The sequence below is a fragment of the Pelmatolapia mariae genome, linkage group LG3_W (genome assembly GCF_036321145.2).
Source record: "Pelmatolapia mariae isolate MD_Pm_ZW linkage group LG3_W, Pm_UMD_F_2, whole genome shotgun sequence".
Lineage (NCBI taxonomy): Eukaryota > Metazoa > Chordata > Actinopteri > Cichliformes > Cichlidae > Pelmatolapia > Pelmatolapia mariae.
In genome coordinates this window covers 79,274,442-79,294,121 of record NC_086229.1, presented here as the reverse complement: position 1 = coordinate 79,294,121, position 19,680 = coordinate 79,274,442, and the positions used below count along the sequence as shown (strand labels likewise).

At 41.3% G+C, this 19,680-nt stretch overlaps 1 protein-coding gene across 1 annotated transcript; it reads right to left on the bottom strand.

The window, feature by feature from the left end:
* Positions 1-1,593: 1,593 nt before the first annotated feature.
* On the bottom strand, positions 1,594-19,680 carry acadvl (acyl-CoA dehydrogenase very long chain). Its single transcript, XM_063469969.1, has 21 exons — positions 19,578-19,680; positions 19,245-19,332; positions 19,086-19,155; positions 15,869-15,943; positions 15,374-15,446; positions 15,185-15,249; positions 14,948-15,082; positions 14,721-14,865; positions 14,383-14,512; positions 13,500-13,625; positions 13,182-13,380; positions 11,026-11,130; positions 10,631-10,717; positions 10,274-10,336; positions 5,931-6,032; positions 5,518-5,615; positions 4,172-4,244; positions 3,879-3,951; positions 3,594-3,666; positions 3,305-3,380; positions 1,594-2,574 (listed from the first exon to the last, which is right to left on the bottom strand). Exons 2-21 carry the CDS (start codon positions 19,316-19,318, stop codon positions 2,437-2,439), a joined length of 1,980 nt encoding a protein of 659 aa, XP_063326039.1. The 5' UTR covers positions 19,319-19,332; positions 19,578-19,680; the 3' UTR covers positions 1,594-2,436.

Here is a 19,680-nt window from a genome sequence, read left to right as displayed (position 1 = left end):
ATTAGAGTCTATCTAATAGTTAGTCTATCTAACTAAGTGTGTGTAATAATTAGTCTGCCGGTTACATGAAAACATACCAGGTACACTAACTATGGCCGACAAGGAGACGGACAGCTTTGCCTATAAAAGTGATTAAATACAGAGCTAAATAACAAAAATACAACTTAGGGTTTCAGCATTTAAAAATGTGCTTTTAACATAAGACACAGACTATATTTTATCTCAGACCGATTTCCATTTAAGGAGCCAGTACATCCCCTCACTCACACAGGTTTTTGTTTTTACACACCTGTTTAAACTCGTGCACTTGACCAGCACGGCTGTTACACACAAGGTCACACATGAGTGAAATCTGCAAACAATGATCACCTACTTGACCTCTGACCGCATTGGTACAAGTGCGAGCTGGGTTATGATTTATCTGTTGTCCAAGTATAAATATCACTTAGTCTTAAAACATTGTTACCAGGTTAGATAATGTGGGTTGTTTTGAGCATTTGACATAACGCCACTGCTTGTTACTCCGCACAGTAAACCAGAGCTTTCTTACAGCCTAACATTATAAGATGCCATCAAATGATTGACAGGAAATAGTTTTTTAAAAAAGATGCTAAAAGTCAGTTTCTCTGCACATAGTGAGGACCTAAAACCACGTTCCCCTGCTCTGAATGAGGTGATGATGATGGTGGATGATAACCCAAACACAGCAGGGTGGGTAGGGGGGTTCATGCATGTCCATATATTGATTTAAAAACTGAGAAAGCTACAGGTCTCGGTCAAAAAAGCTGCAGTGATGAGATGCTAAACCACTTTACACTTGATTCTTCTGTTATTGGAGAAATATGACCAGTAAGTAAGCTTTAAAAATGCTGGTGGTTTGATCCCCCATTTCCTGAGCTAACCACATCTCGTAACACCTCTAAGAGTGACGTAGTTCTCCTTACACTCATTGGTTAATGCTCGACACCTGTGCATTATTATTTTAGAATATTCGATTTTTAAAGTGAGATAGTGATGTTTTTTGTTTGTTTTTTTTAAAAACACCAAATCTAATTTTGTTTTGATCTTGGTTCAAATGCTTCCGCATAAAAAAAGGAAATCATACAGGGATGCTGGGTTTGCTTCTCAGCTACTGCTGAGCTTGAGTTGGTTTTCAGCCAGGAGGACAGACACATGGCTGGGGAATTCTCAGCAACAACAACCGCAGGCCTTCTACAGCATCGGCACCTTTCGCATTAAGCTCTTTAGTCTCTCACCCACATAAGTAACGCTTGTCATCTCGTGTGCATATGCCTGTGTAAAGACAGGAAGGGGTTCATCTGTTTGCACTTCACTTGTATACACACCGGCAGACGACTCCTGACATAAAAGCAAATACTGGCTTTCCTGTAAGGCACCTGCCCTTGAAGAGCCGTACTGCAGAAGTGAAACTGAATTAGCAAAGTTTGTTATGAATACAACAGAAATAGGAAGCTTGTTTGGCGGCAAGATGGGTAAAAATATTGCAGTGATGGGATTTTTTTTTCTTTTTAAGTGCTACTAAAAGTCAGTGTTGCTGTACGTGCTGAAAATCACAAAGAGGGCGAGACATAGTCTGGAGAAAATGGACTTTATTGGCAGAAAAAAGCAGTATAGTTACAGCCTATACAGGCTCCCACTTTGTTACACGTTCGCTACGGTAGAGAAATAAATGATAGAAAACTTAAAACATGGTACACAGACGATGTTACATTCACTGCAGTTCCAGGTGGCTGATAACAGTAAAGAGCAGAGTATTGTTAGGAAAGCTTTGTGTGTTCGAGCCGGTTTCTAAGGCAAAAAGGTTTTACAGTCTTGATATTTGTGTGTCTGTTGATCAACGAGCAAACTGAACATGCAGAAAGGCGTTAAGAACAAACATCACGCTGTTCTCTACATTTAAACACCAAGTGTAAAAATCTGTCCTTTAAAGACACATCAGTTTCCTGTTAACTGGCTCCCTGACTTAAAGTTGCATTGATATCGTTGTATTTATGGTTAATTACCAAGAATCAAAAGAGCATAAATTAATGTATTAACAGATTAAACACTGAGGGTTTACATAATGAAGGCTTGGATACAAAGGAAAGGGTGCATTTCAAAGCCCCCTTCACACTTCAGACAAATGTAGAACTGTGACTTTTCCGACTCGCATGACATTTTTATGTCTCACAGAACAAAAGTGCAGCTCAAAATTTAAATGCCTTGAGTCACAATGTCATAAATAAATGACAGGAAAAAAAGCAGGGGGATTAAAGAAGACACCAAAACCAGTTTCTGAGGCTGTAAATGCATCTCATAAATTAAAAAAGGGCACTGATGTGTGTCAGAGGAATAATGCCAAAAAAGTCCGGGAGGACTTGGCATACGTGACGAGATGTTCAGAAGACTGAAGAAACGCAGAAAGAGCGAGGGCGTTTAGAAACCCAGGGGGTGAGCAGCAAACACTCCTCCGTTCTCCACGACCGCTGCAGAGATGGCCCGCATGTTGCTGAAGAGCTTTCTGGACTCGCTGGAGTGGAGAGACTTGATCTCGTGCATGACCCTGTCGTGAGCCTGGGGAACGGAGAGAGGAGGAGAGTGATGATGCCAAACCGATCGTGATGGCATCAGAACACCACAGAGGTAAAGTATGGACTTATTTCCTCAGCCAAGGAGAGCTTATGTTTTTATTCACAGTGCCATTGTCTCTGTAAACAAGACATGTCAAAACATTTGACTGAATTCTGATTAAACTTTGTAGGAGTGTAGCGCAGGGTTGTGCTAATGCTCATTTAGACCTTGGCTTACATCCACCAAGGTGTCCAAAGTCAACTCAATGACCTATTAGTCACAAACTGACAAAAAGCGTTATAACGTAGAAACTATAATTATTACCAGTAACGCTGTATAAAGATTTAAAACATCATGTCATTTTCGACCTCAGATCTCACCTTGAAGGTCAACAGATTCCTCTGAAGGTCAAAGTGATAATAATGCTTTATAGAGCTTTATTTTTAGTCCAGTTACTCAACATTGAATACCTATAATGTTTATATACAAATACAGTATTATTCCCTTAAAGGTAAATATTGCTCAGAGGGTGAGTGCCTTGGTTTGCGCTCTCCGAGTGCTTCTGGTTTATATTTAAAACTTGTGTCTTCACTCTCTCTTTAATCATATATCCCACTACTTACCACAGCGGCACTACCTAAGATTGCTAGCCACGGCTCAGCTCATTAAAAACACCGAACATCCTCCTTACATAGCAGCACGTGTTTGTGTCTGGCTCTGCAGAGGATCTTACCTCGGTACACCAGGTCTCACACAGCAACTTCTCATGCTGAGCTGATGTGTGGCCTTCACTCAGAGCTCGTGACGCCCTGCAGAAAGAGGCCGAGAAAAAAAGACGTTCACAAGAAACGTCGCTTTGGGCTGCGTAGGAGTTTGTTTGTGGAATAAAAGAAGACCTTAGTTTAGAAGGTGGGTGGGAGCGTGCAGAAAGAGCGCAACGGGGACAGATAGAAAGGATGGTGTGGTTAGTGGAAAAAAAAAAAGAACGAAGACTTAAATCTGTTGTTTGCACTTTTGCATACCTTGACAGGACAACCACCATGGCGTAGATGTCAATGGCGCAGTCTGCGACTCTCTTGAGAATAAACTGTTCATCTGAAAAATGAAAGCACACAAGTTTAGATAAGTTAGAAAAAAAACAAACATTTGTTAATAAAATGCCAAGATGTCATTTCTAAACTGTCAGATATAACTCATAATATAGTCAAGTTCAAATCTTCCAGGTGAGCTGAAACACCCGCAGTCACACACACACACACACACACACACACACACACACACACACACACACACACACACACTCTCACCGATGATCTTCTTGCCATGTTTGATCAGCAGCTCCTCGATAACTCCTCCAAACTGCTCAATGGCTTTAACTGTCTGGAAAGCAGAAACAACAAAAAGTGCAGAGCGTTAAGAAACACGCAGACTGTAGCAGAAAGCAGAAAATGAAGGCAACGCACGAGGAAATGTTCCATTAGTAAACAAAGGGTCCTTAAAACTGCCAGGCACCCATTCAGTCAGCCTGGGCCAGCCCCTTAGATGGGTTTTTCTCATAAATAGCAGTTGATCGATACAAATAATAAGAAAAATAACACACCAGTTCTCCGCTGTGTGCCAGCTCAGGATGCACCGTCCCCTGCAGCGTCAGACCTGTGCTCAAACCTGCCTTCCTGTGAAGAACAGAGGACCGCGTTACACAACACACAACAAAAAGTCATTCTCAGCAACACCGACAGCATCGTTCAGCCATCCGTCCGAGTCTACGATGGATCTGTTGATCCCAAACAGCAACCTCGAGGCTCCAGGTTTAAGCCAAAAATTGCTCAGTCTAAAGGCCAGCCCTCAAAGACTCCCATGATGCAGTGCACATGGATGTTTTTTAAAAGCTAAAAATTAAAAGATAGGTGTGTGACAGCACCTGTGCTGGCACGCTGACACTTTGGTCAATTCTGTTGTTTTAAATGTGCTATAAAAATTAATTTGTCCTGTTAATAATAATAATAATATGCTGTCTGATATACAGCCTATCAAAGAAGTTTGTACTCCAGTTTTCGTGAGTAAAATGTAGTCATGCATTGTCAATGCCTGGTTGGAATAGCCAGCGACAAAGTCCCAAAATTCCCAAATGGTGAAGTCACGATGGCTAAGACCATCTTTTATATACAGTGTGTGGGAAGCTGTACAGTTAACCATGTTTAAATTAAATACAGAACAAAAATAAGCCAAACAGCTGGTCAAACTGACTGAAACCTGCAGCTGAGGCTCTATACAGAGGTTATGACAAGTTTATGCTATAAATGCTATCAAATAAATGCACCGCGTCTAAAAGTCTCTCTATGATGCGTTCAGTGGTTGACTGTTTGTTTTTAGCCGTTCATTATATTAATTGCACAACCAGCGCAATGCAGCACCACACAACACCTTTGTGTGCTACTGTTGCTATGAAAAGGCCCGAATGTATAAGCAAGACTACAGACCCTGACGTGCAAGCAGCTTTCAGTGTCTCCTAGAATTGGGCAGGCGGAGTAGAGAGGATAAATGATCTGCACCGCAGTTATATGAGCCTGTATGCCTGAGCTATAAAAGCACTCACACAGCCTCTGAGAGCGTTAAGTAAACGGTTAAAAGGAAGTCTTAATCAAATTAACACAAAGAGAGGAGGAAGCCACACTTTTCTGCCTCCTGCTTGTGCTGCGAGTACACAAGTGTAAGAAAATCATTTTCACATCACTGCTTTTCTCGGAAAGAGGAAGAGTGCATAAAAAATGTCTCCATTTCCATTAATCTGATGGCATAACTGCTGTATCTGTCGACATCAGCCTGGAAGCTGTATCACTTCTTCAGGTCACGTTCTATTTTTTGCAAGGGGCGACCCCTGATTGCACACCCACTGCCTTCCAGACATACAGAAAGGAAAAACAGTGTTGCAGAAGCTAAACCAACCTTTTGGCTCTCTTGGTGATTTCTCCTGCGAGCACGCCGGCGTTGCTGATGGGGCTCTTCAGGGCCTTCTGCAGGCTCTTCAGCTGGTTTCCAGCATTCTGCAGGGAAGCACATGCAAGCTGCTGAGCGAAGTGCTAAACATAGTCAGGAGGAGCCAGGGTTTATCTGGATTGCTCAATCTGTAGTCATATGCAACATGTTAAGAACCAGTACTTCCTGATAGAGAGTGAGGAGAAGTGAAGTGCAGAAAACGTGGATGTGATACAGAACTCAAATGTGAAATGTGTAGAGGAAGTTGCTTCTTATCACAGAATTTCAGCATTTTATACAGCAAGCAGAATCCACTTCCTCTGTACTTTCACAAAGCACACACACACACACACACACACACACAGAGGAAATTTCTGTGTTACCTGGAAGCCATTCAGAGCCACAAAGAGCCTCAGGATGTCGTTTGTGCCCTCAAAGATTCTGAAAATTCTCAAATCCCTCATCACTCTCTCCATTCCAGCGTCCTGCAGAAACAAACACAAATAAAGAACATGATGGGCTCCATTGCTTTTCAGCTCCACCTCAATAAAGCACTAAAAATAACAACTAACCAACTAAGTGTAATTTGCCCAGATCACCTAAATTATGTCTACTAGGAGACAAAGGAGAGGTGCTACAATTAAATAAACACCAGTTTAGAGTGTTAAGTACTGCATTGGTAACATGTGCCCGTATCATTTTGGAACACTGGAAGGACTCCCATATGCCAACGCTTAAAATGTGGAAAGAAAGAATGATTGGGAACGCTGCTTGTGAAAAGATGTTGGGAAAGTTACATCATGTGGCTGCAGCTGAACTGTGGGACAACTTTTGCACCTACATGTTTACCTGACTTGGACATTTGAGCCTAATGCAACGGATGTTAAAACCTTACTGTTTTTGTTTTGTTTGTTTTTTTGTTTGTTTGCTTCTTGTTTTTGGTTGTTGCATTTTTGTATTTGTTGTTATAAAATGCAAAATCTAATAAATACTTGAATTATTAAAAAAAAAAGAAGAACTAACTAAGCAACTAAAAGCCCTAATAAGACAGAAGGAATGCAAATATTGTACATTTTCCGAGGTTAGCGCTCTTGACTCTTAATTCTTTCCCATCTCATGTCCATTTAACGCCCTGAAATAAGGTAATGAAAATGCACCGTTAAAGAGGAATAGAGGCTTTTGCACCCCTTCTGAATTCTGTATGTGGAAACCAGTGTGCATATTTTAAGTGGCACAGAAATGAAAATGTACACCAGCACACTTTTGACTTGGTTTCCTTGCTGAAGTGAAACCCTGAGTCAAAACGCACAGAGCGAGCAGAACCGCTAAAAGCCTGCCTGCTGCATTCGTCCCCCCCGCTGCTGTGCAACTAATTCCACTATCAACTGGCACGTAACACAAAGGAAGTGGAATTATTTTAAGCAGCTTTAGATCAGACCAATCCAATCGTAACTCAATTATACAAGTACTCAGAGTGTAAATCATTGTTTACAGTGGCTGAACTAAACTTTTTGTTTTTTAAAAGTCATAGTACATTGTCCTCCATGACTGAGCACACTTTCCACTGAACTAAAAACAAAACAAAGCAGCAAACTTATTTTTTTTCTCTTCTGTGCTGTCTGGTTTATTTTAAGCAGCACAAAACTGTTTACACAGCTCCACCACGCCCCCGTATCTTCAGCTGGTTGTTTCCAGTCTATTCTAGTGAACTTCTAGCTCGATATCTTTTTTTCACTCGAATGTGGTCTCAGTATTTTCTGAGTGTGTATGCCGCCTCGTCTGTTGCAACTACATGACTCAATACCGCAACAGCAAGGCGAGCACCTGCCACTATACAGTGCAAAGGCTTCTGAGAAGTCTTAGCCACACCTGTGCATCTTTAATGGATAACAACAAAGGTCTGTTGCCCAATTACATCATTACTTCTGTTTAAAACTATAAACAGATAGAGGCCATTAGCTCACCATCACCATCATCATCACAACAAAAACTGAAGCGTTCTCCTGCCGATGGTTACGTGGACAGAAACACACAGTAAACAGAGCGGGGAAACGATTTTATCTTCCAGCGCATAAAACGAGGAAATGCGGATCCTTTAGGTGCATCCTTGTTTGAGTGCTTGCCACACCTGTCAAAGTTTCGCCAACGTTTACTGACAGCCGTGTTTGAGATAAAAACAAAAAACAAACAGAAGTGCAGCCAAAAGATGAGCGCAACTATCAGGAAACTGCGCATGTGACCACAGTCAGCATACATCCAAAAACAATCTACACACATTCCCAGTGTTGATACTGCTGATGTTTACTGCTCCCCTACATGTTGTAGGAGCCTTTGTTTTTGTGGCTGCGCAAAACAAAACAAACAAACAACAACAACAACAAAAAAAAGCGATGTCTTTAGGAGAAATAACCCCGGCGGTCTCAGTTCAAGTTAAACTCACTTCATTCCTACTGTATAGAAACCCGGACATTCATGGATAGTTTAGACCAGAGCAGGACAAAAGGAAAATTACCCAGGTTTCACTGATACATCATGCAAAGATAAGAGCCCGACCAGTACAGGATCTTTAAGCACCACCCTTAAAAACTGATTTGAAGTTGAGTCCGATGCTGATATTTGATTGCAAACATGTAAAAACATCATGTGAATATTATAAGCCAATAATTTCTTTCTTTCAAACACACCACATCACAAACAGTGTAGCAGTTACTTCCGCCAAGCAGGTTATGTTTTTGGTAGCGTGCTTGTCATTCTGAATTCGAATAAAACTTTGTAGGGGTGTAGAGCGGGGTCATGTTAATACATTAAAATTTGGCTTTCATCGTCAAAGAGTTTTAACGCGGAGCCGGAGTCTGTTTACACACCGCAAAGAGCGAAGAGGCGGAGCCATTACCGAAACAGTGAGCTCAGATTGAGCAAAGGAAAACAGTGCTGTTCCTGTAATCACCATTAAAACCTTTACTGGGTAAATGTGAGCAGGAGTCCTTAATCAAACCACCTGATCAACAAACTCCGACGTGAAGAAAAGCAAACTTTGTAGCTGCTCCATCCACCGCCGCTTGTTTTACAAAGAGAAAAATCTGCAGTAAGCCCCCAGAAGTAAGGCTACATTAAAATCTGCAGATGAGCTGTTCACTTGGTCTGACAGCACGTTTGAATTATGCAACTTACTGAAGGCTGACGGCAGCTGTACATTAATGCGATAACTGAAGCAAGCAGGGGTGAGTCTAAAGGGGGGCATGAGGTGTACTACACCATATATATTTCATCCCCTTTGTAACACTTTTCAGATTAAAAATCAAATAATAAAAAATATTGTCTCAAAAAAATCTGTTAATATTTAAAAATCTGAAAATTAAAGCTTTTTCTTGACCTGATGGATTTTAGGTTGGACAGTGAATTATTGTTAATATTAATTAACATCTACACCTTCATAACATGTTGTTTTTCAGCAGCAGAAAAACATTGCATCGAAGCACAAGGCAAACTTCATAATGTTGATATTTTCAATTCCCTTTATTGCAGCCACCACATCCCTCTTTTAAAAGCTTACAGCTGCCTAGTTAGAAATACACTGAATAGTATAATATTATATAATAAGCTCAAGTTATTTCCAAATCAATGCCTATTATCCATTACCTACTACCTAATGTTTGTGTAACCAATGTGAACATCCGTGTGAACAATGTGAACTAGTACAGCAGCAAATAGCTTAAGTCGTCCAACAACGTCGACCTGACAATGAACTGTTCAGCTACTTGTAACCACTAACTGTGAAAGGGATAAGAACAGCGATTACTCTTAAATGCACACACTTCCATTTCTGCAGGCTAATGAGCAAGCTATCAATCACGTCTTCTGTGAAACCTTACACTGACACCACATCAAGCCCCATCATTAGGGTTTTTTTAAAAAAATATTTATTTTTGCCCTTTTGGGATAGAATAATGAAAAACTGAGAGGAAGGTCCGGAGACAGAGCAACAACAGTGGCAGCAGATGGCCGCCCCTACCTGAGCTGGCTTCTGCTGGAGCCTTCTTCCTGTTAAAAGGGAGTTTTTCTTTCCCACTGTCACCAACTGCTTGCTTATAGTGGGTTGGTTGTCTAAGCAGCTTGGAAAGCGTCTTGACTTCTTTAAATTGCTTGAAGACGTTTCATCTCTCATCCAAGAAGCTTCTTCAGTTCTAGGGTCAAATGGTGGAGAGTCCCAAATTTAAGTGGGAGTGTCCCCCCCAAGAGGGACAATGGACCCCATAATGATCCTCTACCTAATCACACGAGCCAAGGTGTGAAAACGGGTGTAGGTCACAATCAGCCAAGGTTTCAGGTGAGCTCATCGTGAAACCTAGCTCCACCCTATCATGTGATTTCCCATGGTCAAATGGCCCCGAATGTGAGTGGGTGTTAAGGCGTTAGGGGGTCCATGACTGAGAACCTTCACAGACCTAGTGGATTGGTTGATTGTTCGAGTTTGATTCTATTAATGGAGTGTCATTACTTTACAATATAAAGTGAATGCTGTTGTGATTTGGTGCTATAGAAAAAGTGACTATACACAAGGTATAAATTCTGAGTATCGAGAAATTCCTGTTTTGTCTACTGTTTCAGCTGCTTTCAGCAGGATGTTAAACTCTAACTTAAAAAACACAAACTTTACATTTTGTCAAATACATTTGTCCCCGTGTTACCTGGTTTGTAACTAACAGGATGTGGACTGAGGACTCACCTTCATGAAACCCATGCCGCCCATAACCTGAATGCCCTCGTCTGTCACAAACCATGCTGCTTCCTGTCTCAATTACACAAAGAAACACAGACATGTAAAAGACGTTTAGCACTCCTAAACACACTATCACATTTCATCTCACATCAGTTAGGAGACATATGCTTCCTCTATTTACCATCCTTCTGTCTTCCACAGAAAAAGGAACCTCATGAAGATTATGAAATAAGTGCCACGTTCCCCACTAATGTGTGCTAACAGAAAAATTGAAGCCAAACATCCTTAAAGGCTTTCTGGTTACCGCAGAAGCTGAAATAAAAGGCTTGCACTACAAACATTAAAGTGGACAAAATTTCTTACAGAGGCAAATATCTTGCTGATGGCAGCTTCGATCTGGAAGTCGGTTGCTCCGCCGTCCATGTTTCCACTGACCATGTAGGCCATGGACTGAGAAAACACACAGAAGTAATGGTACCATGAGTTTGACACCTTTCTCATAAAGACAATCAAAACTGAATTTAATTTGAATTCGTCACATTAAAAAAAAAAGGCATCTCAGCACATTCTCTGTGTTAAATAAAGCCCAGTGAGCTGACAAGCAGATTATGCTGACTGACAGTAAAACAGGAAATCAACCACGATGTCAAGATAACAGCAAACCATTAATCAGCAAGGTTCTTCTCAGAACCGGCACCACACGGCTCAGCGCGGCACCAGGTGAGGTAGCGTTACAGATTCGTGTTGTGTTGTCTGACCTCTGCGACGTACTGCAGCATAGTCATGCGAGCCACCTTCTCCTGGATGACTCCGTAGTTGTGAATCTTGTTCCCAAACTGGGTTCTGTTGGCTGCATGGTCCACCTGACGAAAAGTGGAAAAGCACAGGCCGCTATCAGACCACAATTCATTATTTTAAGTCAAGAAGTCGACTCAAACCACGAGATATGAGGAAACAAGATTTTGCAAGTGTTTTTTTTTTTTGTTTTTTTTTTAGCAATGGTGCCCTGAAATGCTGTTGCTATCTAGCTGTTTTTTTTTGTATGAGAAGAGGAAGTTTGGTGGAGCTGCCGGTCACCACAAAAAGAAGCATGATCAGTATTGTGGTGAGGTGCAAAACTGGTGGCAATGTGTCAAAACGAGACGTGAAAACAAACAACCGAGCTGAAAAGAACCGTGCTTTCTTTAAAAACTTCACACGTTGAGATTAGTGTTGAATTAGGTCGCAAGCGCTCACTGAAGGCAGTTTATGGCTGCATGACATTAAACAGTGAAAAAATGAACTTCTCTTTATCAGCATGTGAGACAGTCATTTCTCTAAGTGCATGAGAACCGGCTCCCTGTGCCTCCTGTGCATGAGATTCTCCCTCAGTAAAAACGCTGAGGGGGCAGGAATTCCCCCCGCATTAACTTTTCACAGTTTTCTCTCCAGCCGACGCAACTGCTCAAACAAAACAACCACGTTTTTCCCCCCCGGGCGAGAAATCCCTTCAGTCACAGCAATAAAATATGCTTACTGTAGCTTAGCTACAGTTAAGCTGCAGAGCTGATTTGTGAATCTCATTTACTATAAGCGCAGTAACACTGACTTTGAAGTAAATTTCTCTTCATGTTTTCAGCAGGTACATGTGGACACTGGCTTAATATTAATGTATTTTTCTAGTAGTCAAACATTTGCAACTGAAGAAGAGGTCCACGGTCACCTACATATCAGTGCTGATATGTCAGTAAACAGTGGTTTTCTGTTGTGTCACATCAGTTATGCACTTGGTAAAAGACAAGTGTTGTAAACAAGTGAAAGAGTTATGAGTAGCAGTATGCTTTAGTCTACCTAAATCTAATAATAATAATAATAATACCACATCAGCTACTGGCCAGATAAATTTGTGTTTTTTATATCAGCATCTGCACAAATTTTTTTCCATCAAAAAATATGATCATAATGATCAAAGTGCACGTACGTCTCCACTTACCTCATCTCCTCCTTAACAGGCGGGCCAATCTGAATGAAACTTTGCATCTCCACACACGATGTTTTTAAAAAAATATTTATTCCAATTTGATTGATTTATGTGTTCAACATCCTCCTGCGAATGCGATGTTACGTTCTCTGTTTGTCTCATTTGCCTCATTAAATATTTATAGTCCAACTCTGCTTTTATCATCGTTCATGAGAAGCTGCGCCTCATCTTCCTTGACCTATGGCCTCATTAAACGCTTTCAGTAAGCCGTTACGTTCTCAGCTGTTCGTTTTGAGTCACGGCAGGATGTTCATTTAGTCAGTTATTTTTGTATTTATATTAAAGGAGACAATAAAGCAGGACACGACTGGATGTGACTGTCAAGTTGCTACTGAATAAGTCTGCGTTGTCTTGATTTCTCAGTCGCTCAAACATTTAGTTTTTAAATGCCGAGACAGCCAAAACGGTCAGGCTTCAAAAGAGGACTCCATTAACCAGTGTGTGTTGTCACTGTGTCTTATGACCATCTACTGGTAGCAATTCAAACTGTTTTAATAAACATAACATTGATTTTAAGTAATTTAAGTTAAAAAAAAAATCTGACAGAGCTGCAGATCTGCTTTACTACTCAAAAAAGCTGAATCCTCTCAGTAGACAGAGCCGAACGGAGGCCTTCAGCACATTTAAGCGCAGCAAGAAGCAGAAAGAGGCCACAAAGAGAAGGGGAATTTCCCACTAACCCACAACGAAGAACAAAGCAAAACGAAATGAGTTGCAACACAGACAATATTGGTTACAGATAAGAAACAATGCAGCAAGTGGGAAACCTGACAGCACATATAGAAACTAAACCATAAGTAAAAGCCATAGGCTTCGAGAGAAGAGCTCCACCGGTGCGCTTCACCCACTTCCCTTCTTTTCTACACCTAAGGAGCCTGGAGGGGATTCACTCACAGCTTTGGCGATGACACTCTTCATGGTGCCGGAGAGGGCGGCCGCCATGCCAAAGCGGCCGTTGTTCAGGATGTTCATTGCCACCTTGAATCCGCCTCCGATTTCGCCCAGCACGCACTCGGCCGGCACTCGCACGTTATCAAAGTAGACCTCAGCCGTGTTGGAAGCCTTGATGCCCATTTTCTTCTCCGGAGGGCCACTGCGAGAGAGAAGTAAGGTTTATGATGATGGGAAGGAAGAAATAAAAAGTTTCATCCACAACAAAAAGAAAGGGTTTAGTGGCAAACAGTCTGCTAAGTTAAGAAAAGGAGCGCTCACCTTGTCACTCCTCCAAAGCTCCTCTCCACAATGAACGCCGTGATCTTGTCCTTCATCTCCCCAGTCTTGGGGTCCTTCATGGGCGTCTTGGCGAATACAGTGAAGATCTCAGCCAAACCTCCATTGCTGAGGAGACAAGGTTATTTAGAATGGAGTGGCCATTACTGTGTCGCTGGATGCACTGTGTAATTCTGCCCCCTTGTGGTGAAAGCACAAAAAAGCTTCAGCTGTCAAACAGTCAAGCTTTACTTGAAGATTACTTTTCAAATACGTCAACTCTAAAAACAGGAGTTTTAAAAGGACTAAACGCTGATTTAGACACTAATAAAATACAAGTTTTTTTTTTAAATGCTACAAGTAAGCATAAAATTAAAGCTCCCCTCAAGACGGTTAAACTACTTATTCATATTTTATCCATGTATGACGCCAGTCAGCTGTTGCTTCTAAGCAATCACGCAGCATCTCGCTATTAATGACAGACAGTAGCACGTACTCCCTAGTCTTCGTGTAACAGGAAGTTGTACTCGAGCGAGAGAAAGTGAGACAGGTGTCGGCTGCACTAACCACTGCGGTTGTGCATTGCTTTGATGGGAGAAAGCGAGTGGTTGTTCAGAGGGTACACAGTCTTATAACCACCAGAACAGACTTGTGTATAGTGCACAGTGCAAAGTGTCTCAGCTCAGCAACATTTTGAAAACCATTTAAGCATATACAGAAGAATGGATCTAAAGCTCTTAAACATATGCAGTAACTATGGAGAGAACGTTTCACCCTCCTCAGCAGACTGTGCTGTGGTTTGTCCGGTTTTCTATTTTTAGGTTTGTCATCAAGTCGGACTGTTTTTTAGTAAATTAGTCACCAAGAACTTCCTTGGAGTCCTCACCTGATCCAGATCTTGCTTCCATTGAGGGTGAAATACTTTCCGCAGGGCGACTGAACAGCACTGGTTTTGATAGAGGCGGCATCAGAACCGCTGGCTGGTTCAGTCAGGCAGTAGGCGGCTATCTTCTCGCCTGGAGTAACACACAAACACACACACAGTGTCACTGTCAAAGCAAAAATTTACAACAGAAATGACTAAGCTTTTCTTTCACATGAAAGTTAGACTTTTCTAGCACAGTGTGTTCCTCCAACATTATTGTTTATAGCTTTTTTTTTAGCTTTCAATAATAAAGAGATAGAACGTCTCCAGTCTTCTCCAGCCGATGCTGGTATTCTTACCTGAGGCGAGCTTTGGCAGATATTTTTCCTTCTGAGCTTTATTCCCATAAAGCAAAATTCCCTTGAAACCAATGGACTGGTGTGCACCCAAAGTGATGCCGACCCCCAAATCATGACTGCCAACGATCTCAACCAGCCGGGCGTACTGTTGGATGGATAATTTCCGTTAAACTTTTTTAAACCATTGCCATCTTGTTAATATCATAATTAAGTCAAGCAAGCTGTACCTGAGTATTTGAGAGACCAACGCCACCCAGGTCAGCTGGCACCTGCAGACCAAAGGCACCCATCTCCTTCAGGCCCTCCATGGTCTGATCCTCCACTTTCTCCAAGACATCATTCTTGACTGGATCATTTACCTCCTGTCCACAGGGAGCAGAAACATGGAGGGGGAATCGGTGAGTGGAGGGTTTGGGGGTGTATAGGAGCAGTGAGCGTGAGGTCAGACTAAGATTTTCAATTACCTCAAAAAATTTGCTGCATGGCCCCACGAGCTCTCGAAGGAACTGCTCCTGCTCTTCATTGAGGGCTGCGGCACAGACAAACCATTACACTGACAACAGTTTTTCAGTTTAACAAAGCCAATCAGCAAGAAGCTGGCTTTATTTTTATTTTAAATCAGGTAAGAACATAAATACATCCTATGGATTTACCTTGGGGAAAGGGAAAAACCTGGGAAATTGTGATCTGCCCTTTGAAAAGGTTGACAGCAAATGATTTGGATTCCTGTGAAAAGACAATCCAAACAGTAACATTTAAGTTAACTCAAACACCAAGGCTGAAACTGCTCTATGGAGCTACAAGAAAGGTCAAGCTTAAAGCCCTTAGGGCCTACCAAATGTGTATAATTGTCTATATACATCTACGTTTAGTTGCCTGCTTTTGTAGGTACATTGCTGTGATTTATGCTGCCACCTGCTGGTGAATTGAGAACACTGAAAGCCTCTGTGTGTTGTGTTTAAAGAGCAAATAAAACAGCTGTAAAGAGGGACCCATTCTTAAAGAAACATGTGCCCTATTGCTTCTAGGATTCAAAAACTCCACTGGGAACCTTTTACTTTAAAAATATAAAGTAGACTGACTGATTTTAACCAGATTTTGGCCATTATAAATGTAAGACTTGCTTATAAAGCAGATAGTAAACATACAGCAACAGCAGCTGTCTTCTTTTCCACTTTGGTGGCAGCGTCACTGCCGACTGCTGCAGGCTTCTCCAGCACTGCCTGAAACCACAAACAGAGCAGAGGACAAAATTATATAAATTATGTTTAAAATGAATAAAGTGAAAAAAGTAAAGGAAGCTACAAACTCTCTCCGCAACAAAGCTTACAAAACATACAAAAACACTGCTTAACCATACAAAATGTCAGGTTGACTCATGTAAAAGGAAAAGCACACCTGAAGGTTTACCACCATGTAGCCAACAGGATGAAGGTACACAGAGGGAGACAGTTTGCTGTCAAGTGCTGTTTGGTGATTAAATGTTAAGAGCACACAGGCTACAGTTTTTCCAGTTTCAATCGGGACACCAGCTCCGATCTCAACTAGGTGAGAGGTGAAGCCAAGGGTACAGCCACTCAGCTGAGTGCTGAGTATGTGGTTCATGTTTTTAAATCACTGTAAACTACAGCACAACAATTTCCTTTTGTTCCTGATTCATAATTAATTAACTTCCAGTGAATTGCATTTTAATTTCATAGAGACAAGATTTATTACGCCTCACAATAAAAGTGTTTATCACAGGGCTGTCATAAAGTTCTGCTTTTAGCTATACAGACAACACCCTGTGAGCTCGTGTTTATTAAAAGCACGACCTTGGAGCAGGATTTACATATGTTTATTTTATTAAAGCAACAAAATAGGTATGAACTTTGTTCCCAGCTAATAATTACTGTGTTGACCAGGACTCGCTGCCAATTCAAGTTAATAACCGTGTTAATAAACACAGCTGTTCCACTGATGCGGTGCCAGTGTGAAGTCAGGTCTAGCTTGGTACCTTTTGAAAACCAGATCACCTTCTGACTGTTTTATTTGACGCAGCATCATTGGCAGAGGTTAAGTGTTTTCAATAAGAAGAAAATCCAAATGGACAAAACAGGCACCTCCACATTGTCCTCCGTATCCACTGACACCAGTACTTCCAAGTCTGGCCAAGATATTTAATGGTGGTCTGCTGGTGTAGCTTTGTGACCACTTATTTTTTATAGTGATGATCTCCATAAGTCACTAGTAACATCTCTGTGTAACAGCACCACCAGAGGCAATATCATCAGACTTTATATGTGCTGGTCAAAAGGACCAAACAGTGCCACTGTAAGAGGGACCTGGGTTCACACTAAGGTTGGGCGATATGTAAAAATTTTCCAGCTGACAATCGTCAGTCCAGTAACCGACAATAGGCGATATATTCAGGCATGCGCAAACTTTTTTGATGGACAGAGCAATGTAATCATGCACAGACTGATTTGTGCATTTTTAATACAGAAGAAGTCCAAACATGGACGAACTAATTGCCAAATTGCACACTGGAGGAGAAGGCGCAGATAGAAATGGACTGTTACCTCAGCAAGGAGGTCGCAGACGGAGAAGACGATCCACTGGCTTGGTAGAAAATGCATGAAAAACGTTTCCCATCTATGTCATACATGGCACGGAAATATCTGTGTATAACAGCCACAGGCACACCTTCAGAACGTGTCTCCAACACCGCTGGTAATATTGTTAACAACCTGCGCACACTACTAAAACCTGATAAAATAAACATGCTTGTCTGGAGGGAATATTTTACCTTCTTTTTTTGTTTGTTTCAATATTAATATAGCTACTTTATTTATTTATTTATTTATTTGAGATGCGCCAAATCGCAAAAGATGTAACTTTAGGTTTTTTTATGTTCGCTGGAAGAGACATTTGGATTTTTAACTTATTTGTTGTTTGGTTGAGTGTGTAAGACAGATAAACAGGGTTATAGTGGGAAAAGAAGCCAGTTTCTTTATTTCCCTTCACACCATTGTGGTTCTGTTTAAATAAAATGTTTTTGCTTTTTTCTGAACATAGGCTACTGCCGTTCTTTCTTTCTCTTATGAGTTTGAGTAAATGAATCACTGCTGCATTTGGGCACTCTGAGGAGGGTGCATTTGCTCGCAGCTGAAGGAGGGTGCCATTAAAATAGTGCTATTATTTATTTCTGTTGACTGCTTCTGTTAGCGTAAACCAACATTATTAGCAAACCTACTCATAGGCAAATAAATAAATTAATGATTGACGGTAGCCTCAGCCTATTGTCGATAGTCGATATATTCGTCCAATCGCCCAACTTTAGTTCACACCATCAATAATGATTAAAACATAAGCCCTGAAGACTCAGCAAACTGATTTTCTATTGATGAAGACCTCCCACAGCTCCATTTCTATTACACCAGAGTAATTAAGTAGTAGATAAACAATTAACGGATAGAAAAGCCCCTGTTTTCCCCCAGAATCTACTATAGAAATATTTGTTTGTATGTAATGCATATGGGTCCAGCACTATCTGAGACCTCTCAGCAAATACAAAAACACAGAGTTTATCCCAGATCAAAGTTGACCTCTTGGGAGGATAAACTGGACTGGTTGGATAAATTTGTGGCAATGACTCTGGGGTATCTTATTGTCCATTTTCCTAACACTTCTGGCCATATGATAAACCCAAACTTTATTTTAAAATACATTTTAGGCTAAAAATATATTTTTTTATCTCAGTGGTGGTGATTTTCCATTGATAGCTCTTTTGTTTCCAAAGCAGGAAAAACTCTGATTTGCAGATAACAGTAGTAAATATTTCCTTGTTGTGTCACAGCAATTTTGCTAAGCCAAAAGTTCACAGTCCATCTGATGAAGACCCGCAAGACTTTAAAACTGCTTAGACATATTTATCATTACGATTTGTTTTACTATACACAAAGAAATAATATCATTAATAACAATTATAATAACAAAAGTAACAACAAACACACACACGATCATTGACTTTACAACTGCTGATAAATTTATGAATTTTTGTTAAAAACATTGTGGTAATGTCGGGTGTGCAAGCATCATTGCGAAACTCCACGTATGACATCATCAGTCTATTGGTTTTATTGTGAACGCTTGCCTGAGCAACTACGGTGTCACCTTTAATGCTGGGTCACGTGAACAGTGAACTTTCCCCCAGTTTGAGCGGGAGGGGGTGTCGGAGTTATATCAGACGCAGGCTACGATTACCCAAACAAGGACACAGTCTCGATCAAATGTAGTGGAGCCACAGCGTGAAGCACCCGTGTTAAACAGAGTAATGTGTACTTAATGCATTATAATGAAATACGATGTAATACCATAACGCACCTCGGCTGCCTGGCTTGCGTAGAGACGGCCGTTTTGCCCGACAAACACCACCGCGGCCTGACGCTGACCTCTGCAGATCAGACAAGACACGATATGTTTGTAAAACACAAACATCTCATTCTAAAGCCTTTATAGCAATAATTAATGATGATTACTCACCCGGTTAGCACGGCAGGAATCCGGAGAACGGTGCTGCACAGGGCGGAAGACTGGCTCACTTTGCGAAGCAGCATGATTTTATTTTGTTCTTAAAAAGAAGAAGAAGAAGACGTTATACACAACAATTTGCCGCAACTAGCATTAATAACGAAGCAGGGACAGAGCTCATGCAAGTCAGCTTAGCTGTTGACGGCGTGTAGCTAACACAAATTGTAACAAACGTCGGTCTGTTTTGTAAGCTGAGCTGGGTGTTTAAGCCCGCGCAGAAAAAGCCTGAGGAAATGCTTCATATCCTTCTACGACAGGTCAAAAAGATCAGTGTACGCAACACACCTGTCTATGTAAGAACAACGCGTCCCTTCCGTCAAAGATGCTGCCAACAGTCCGGTAAAAATGAACCGTCCACAGTGTTGCCGACTCCTCAGTAAGGAAAATC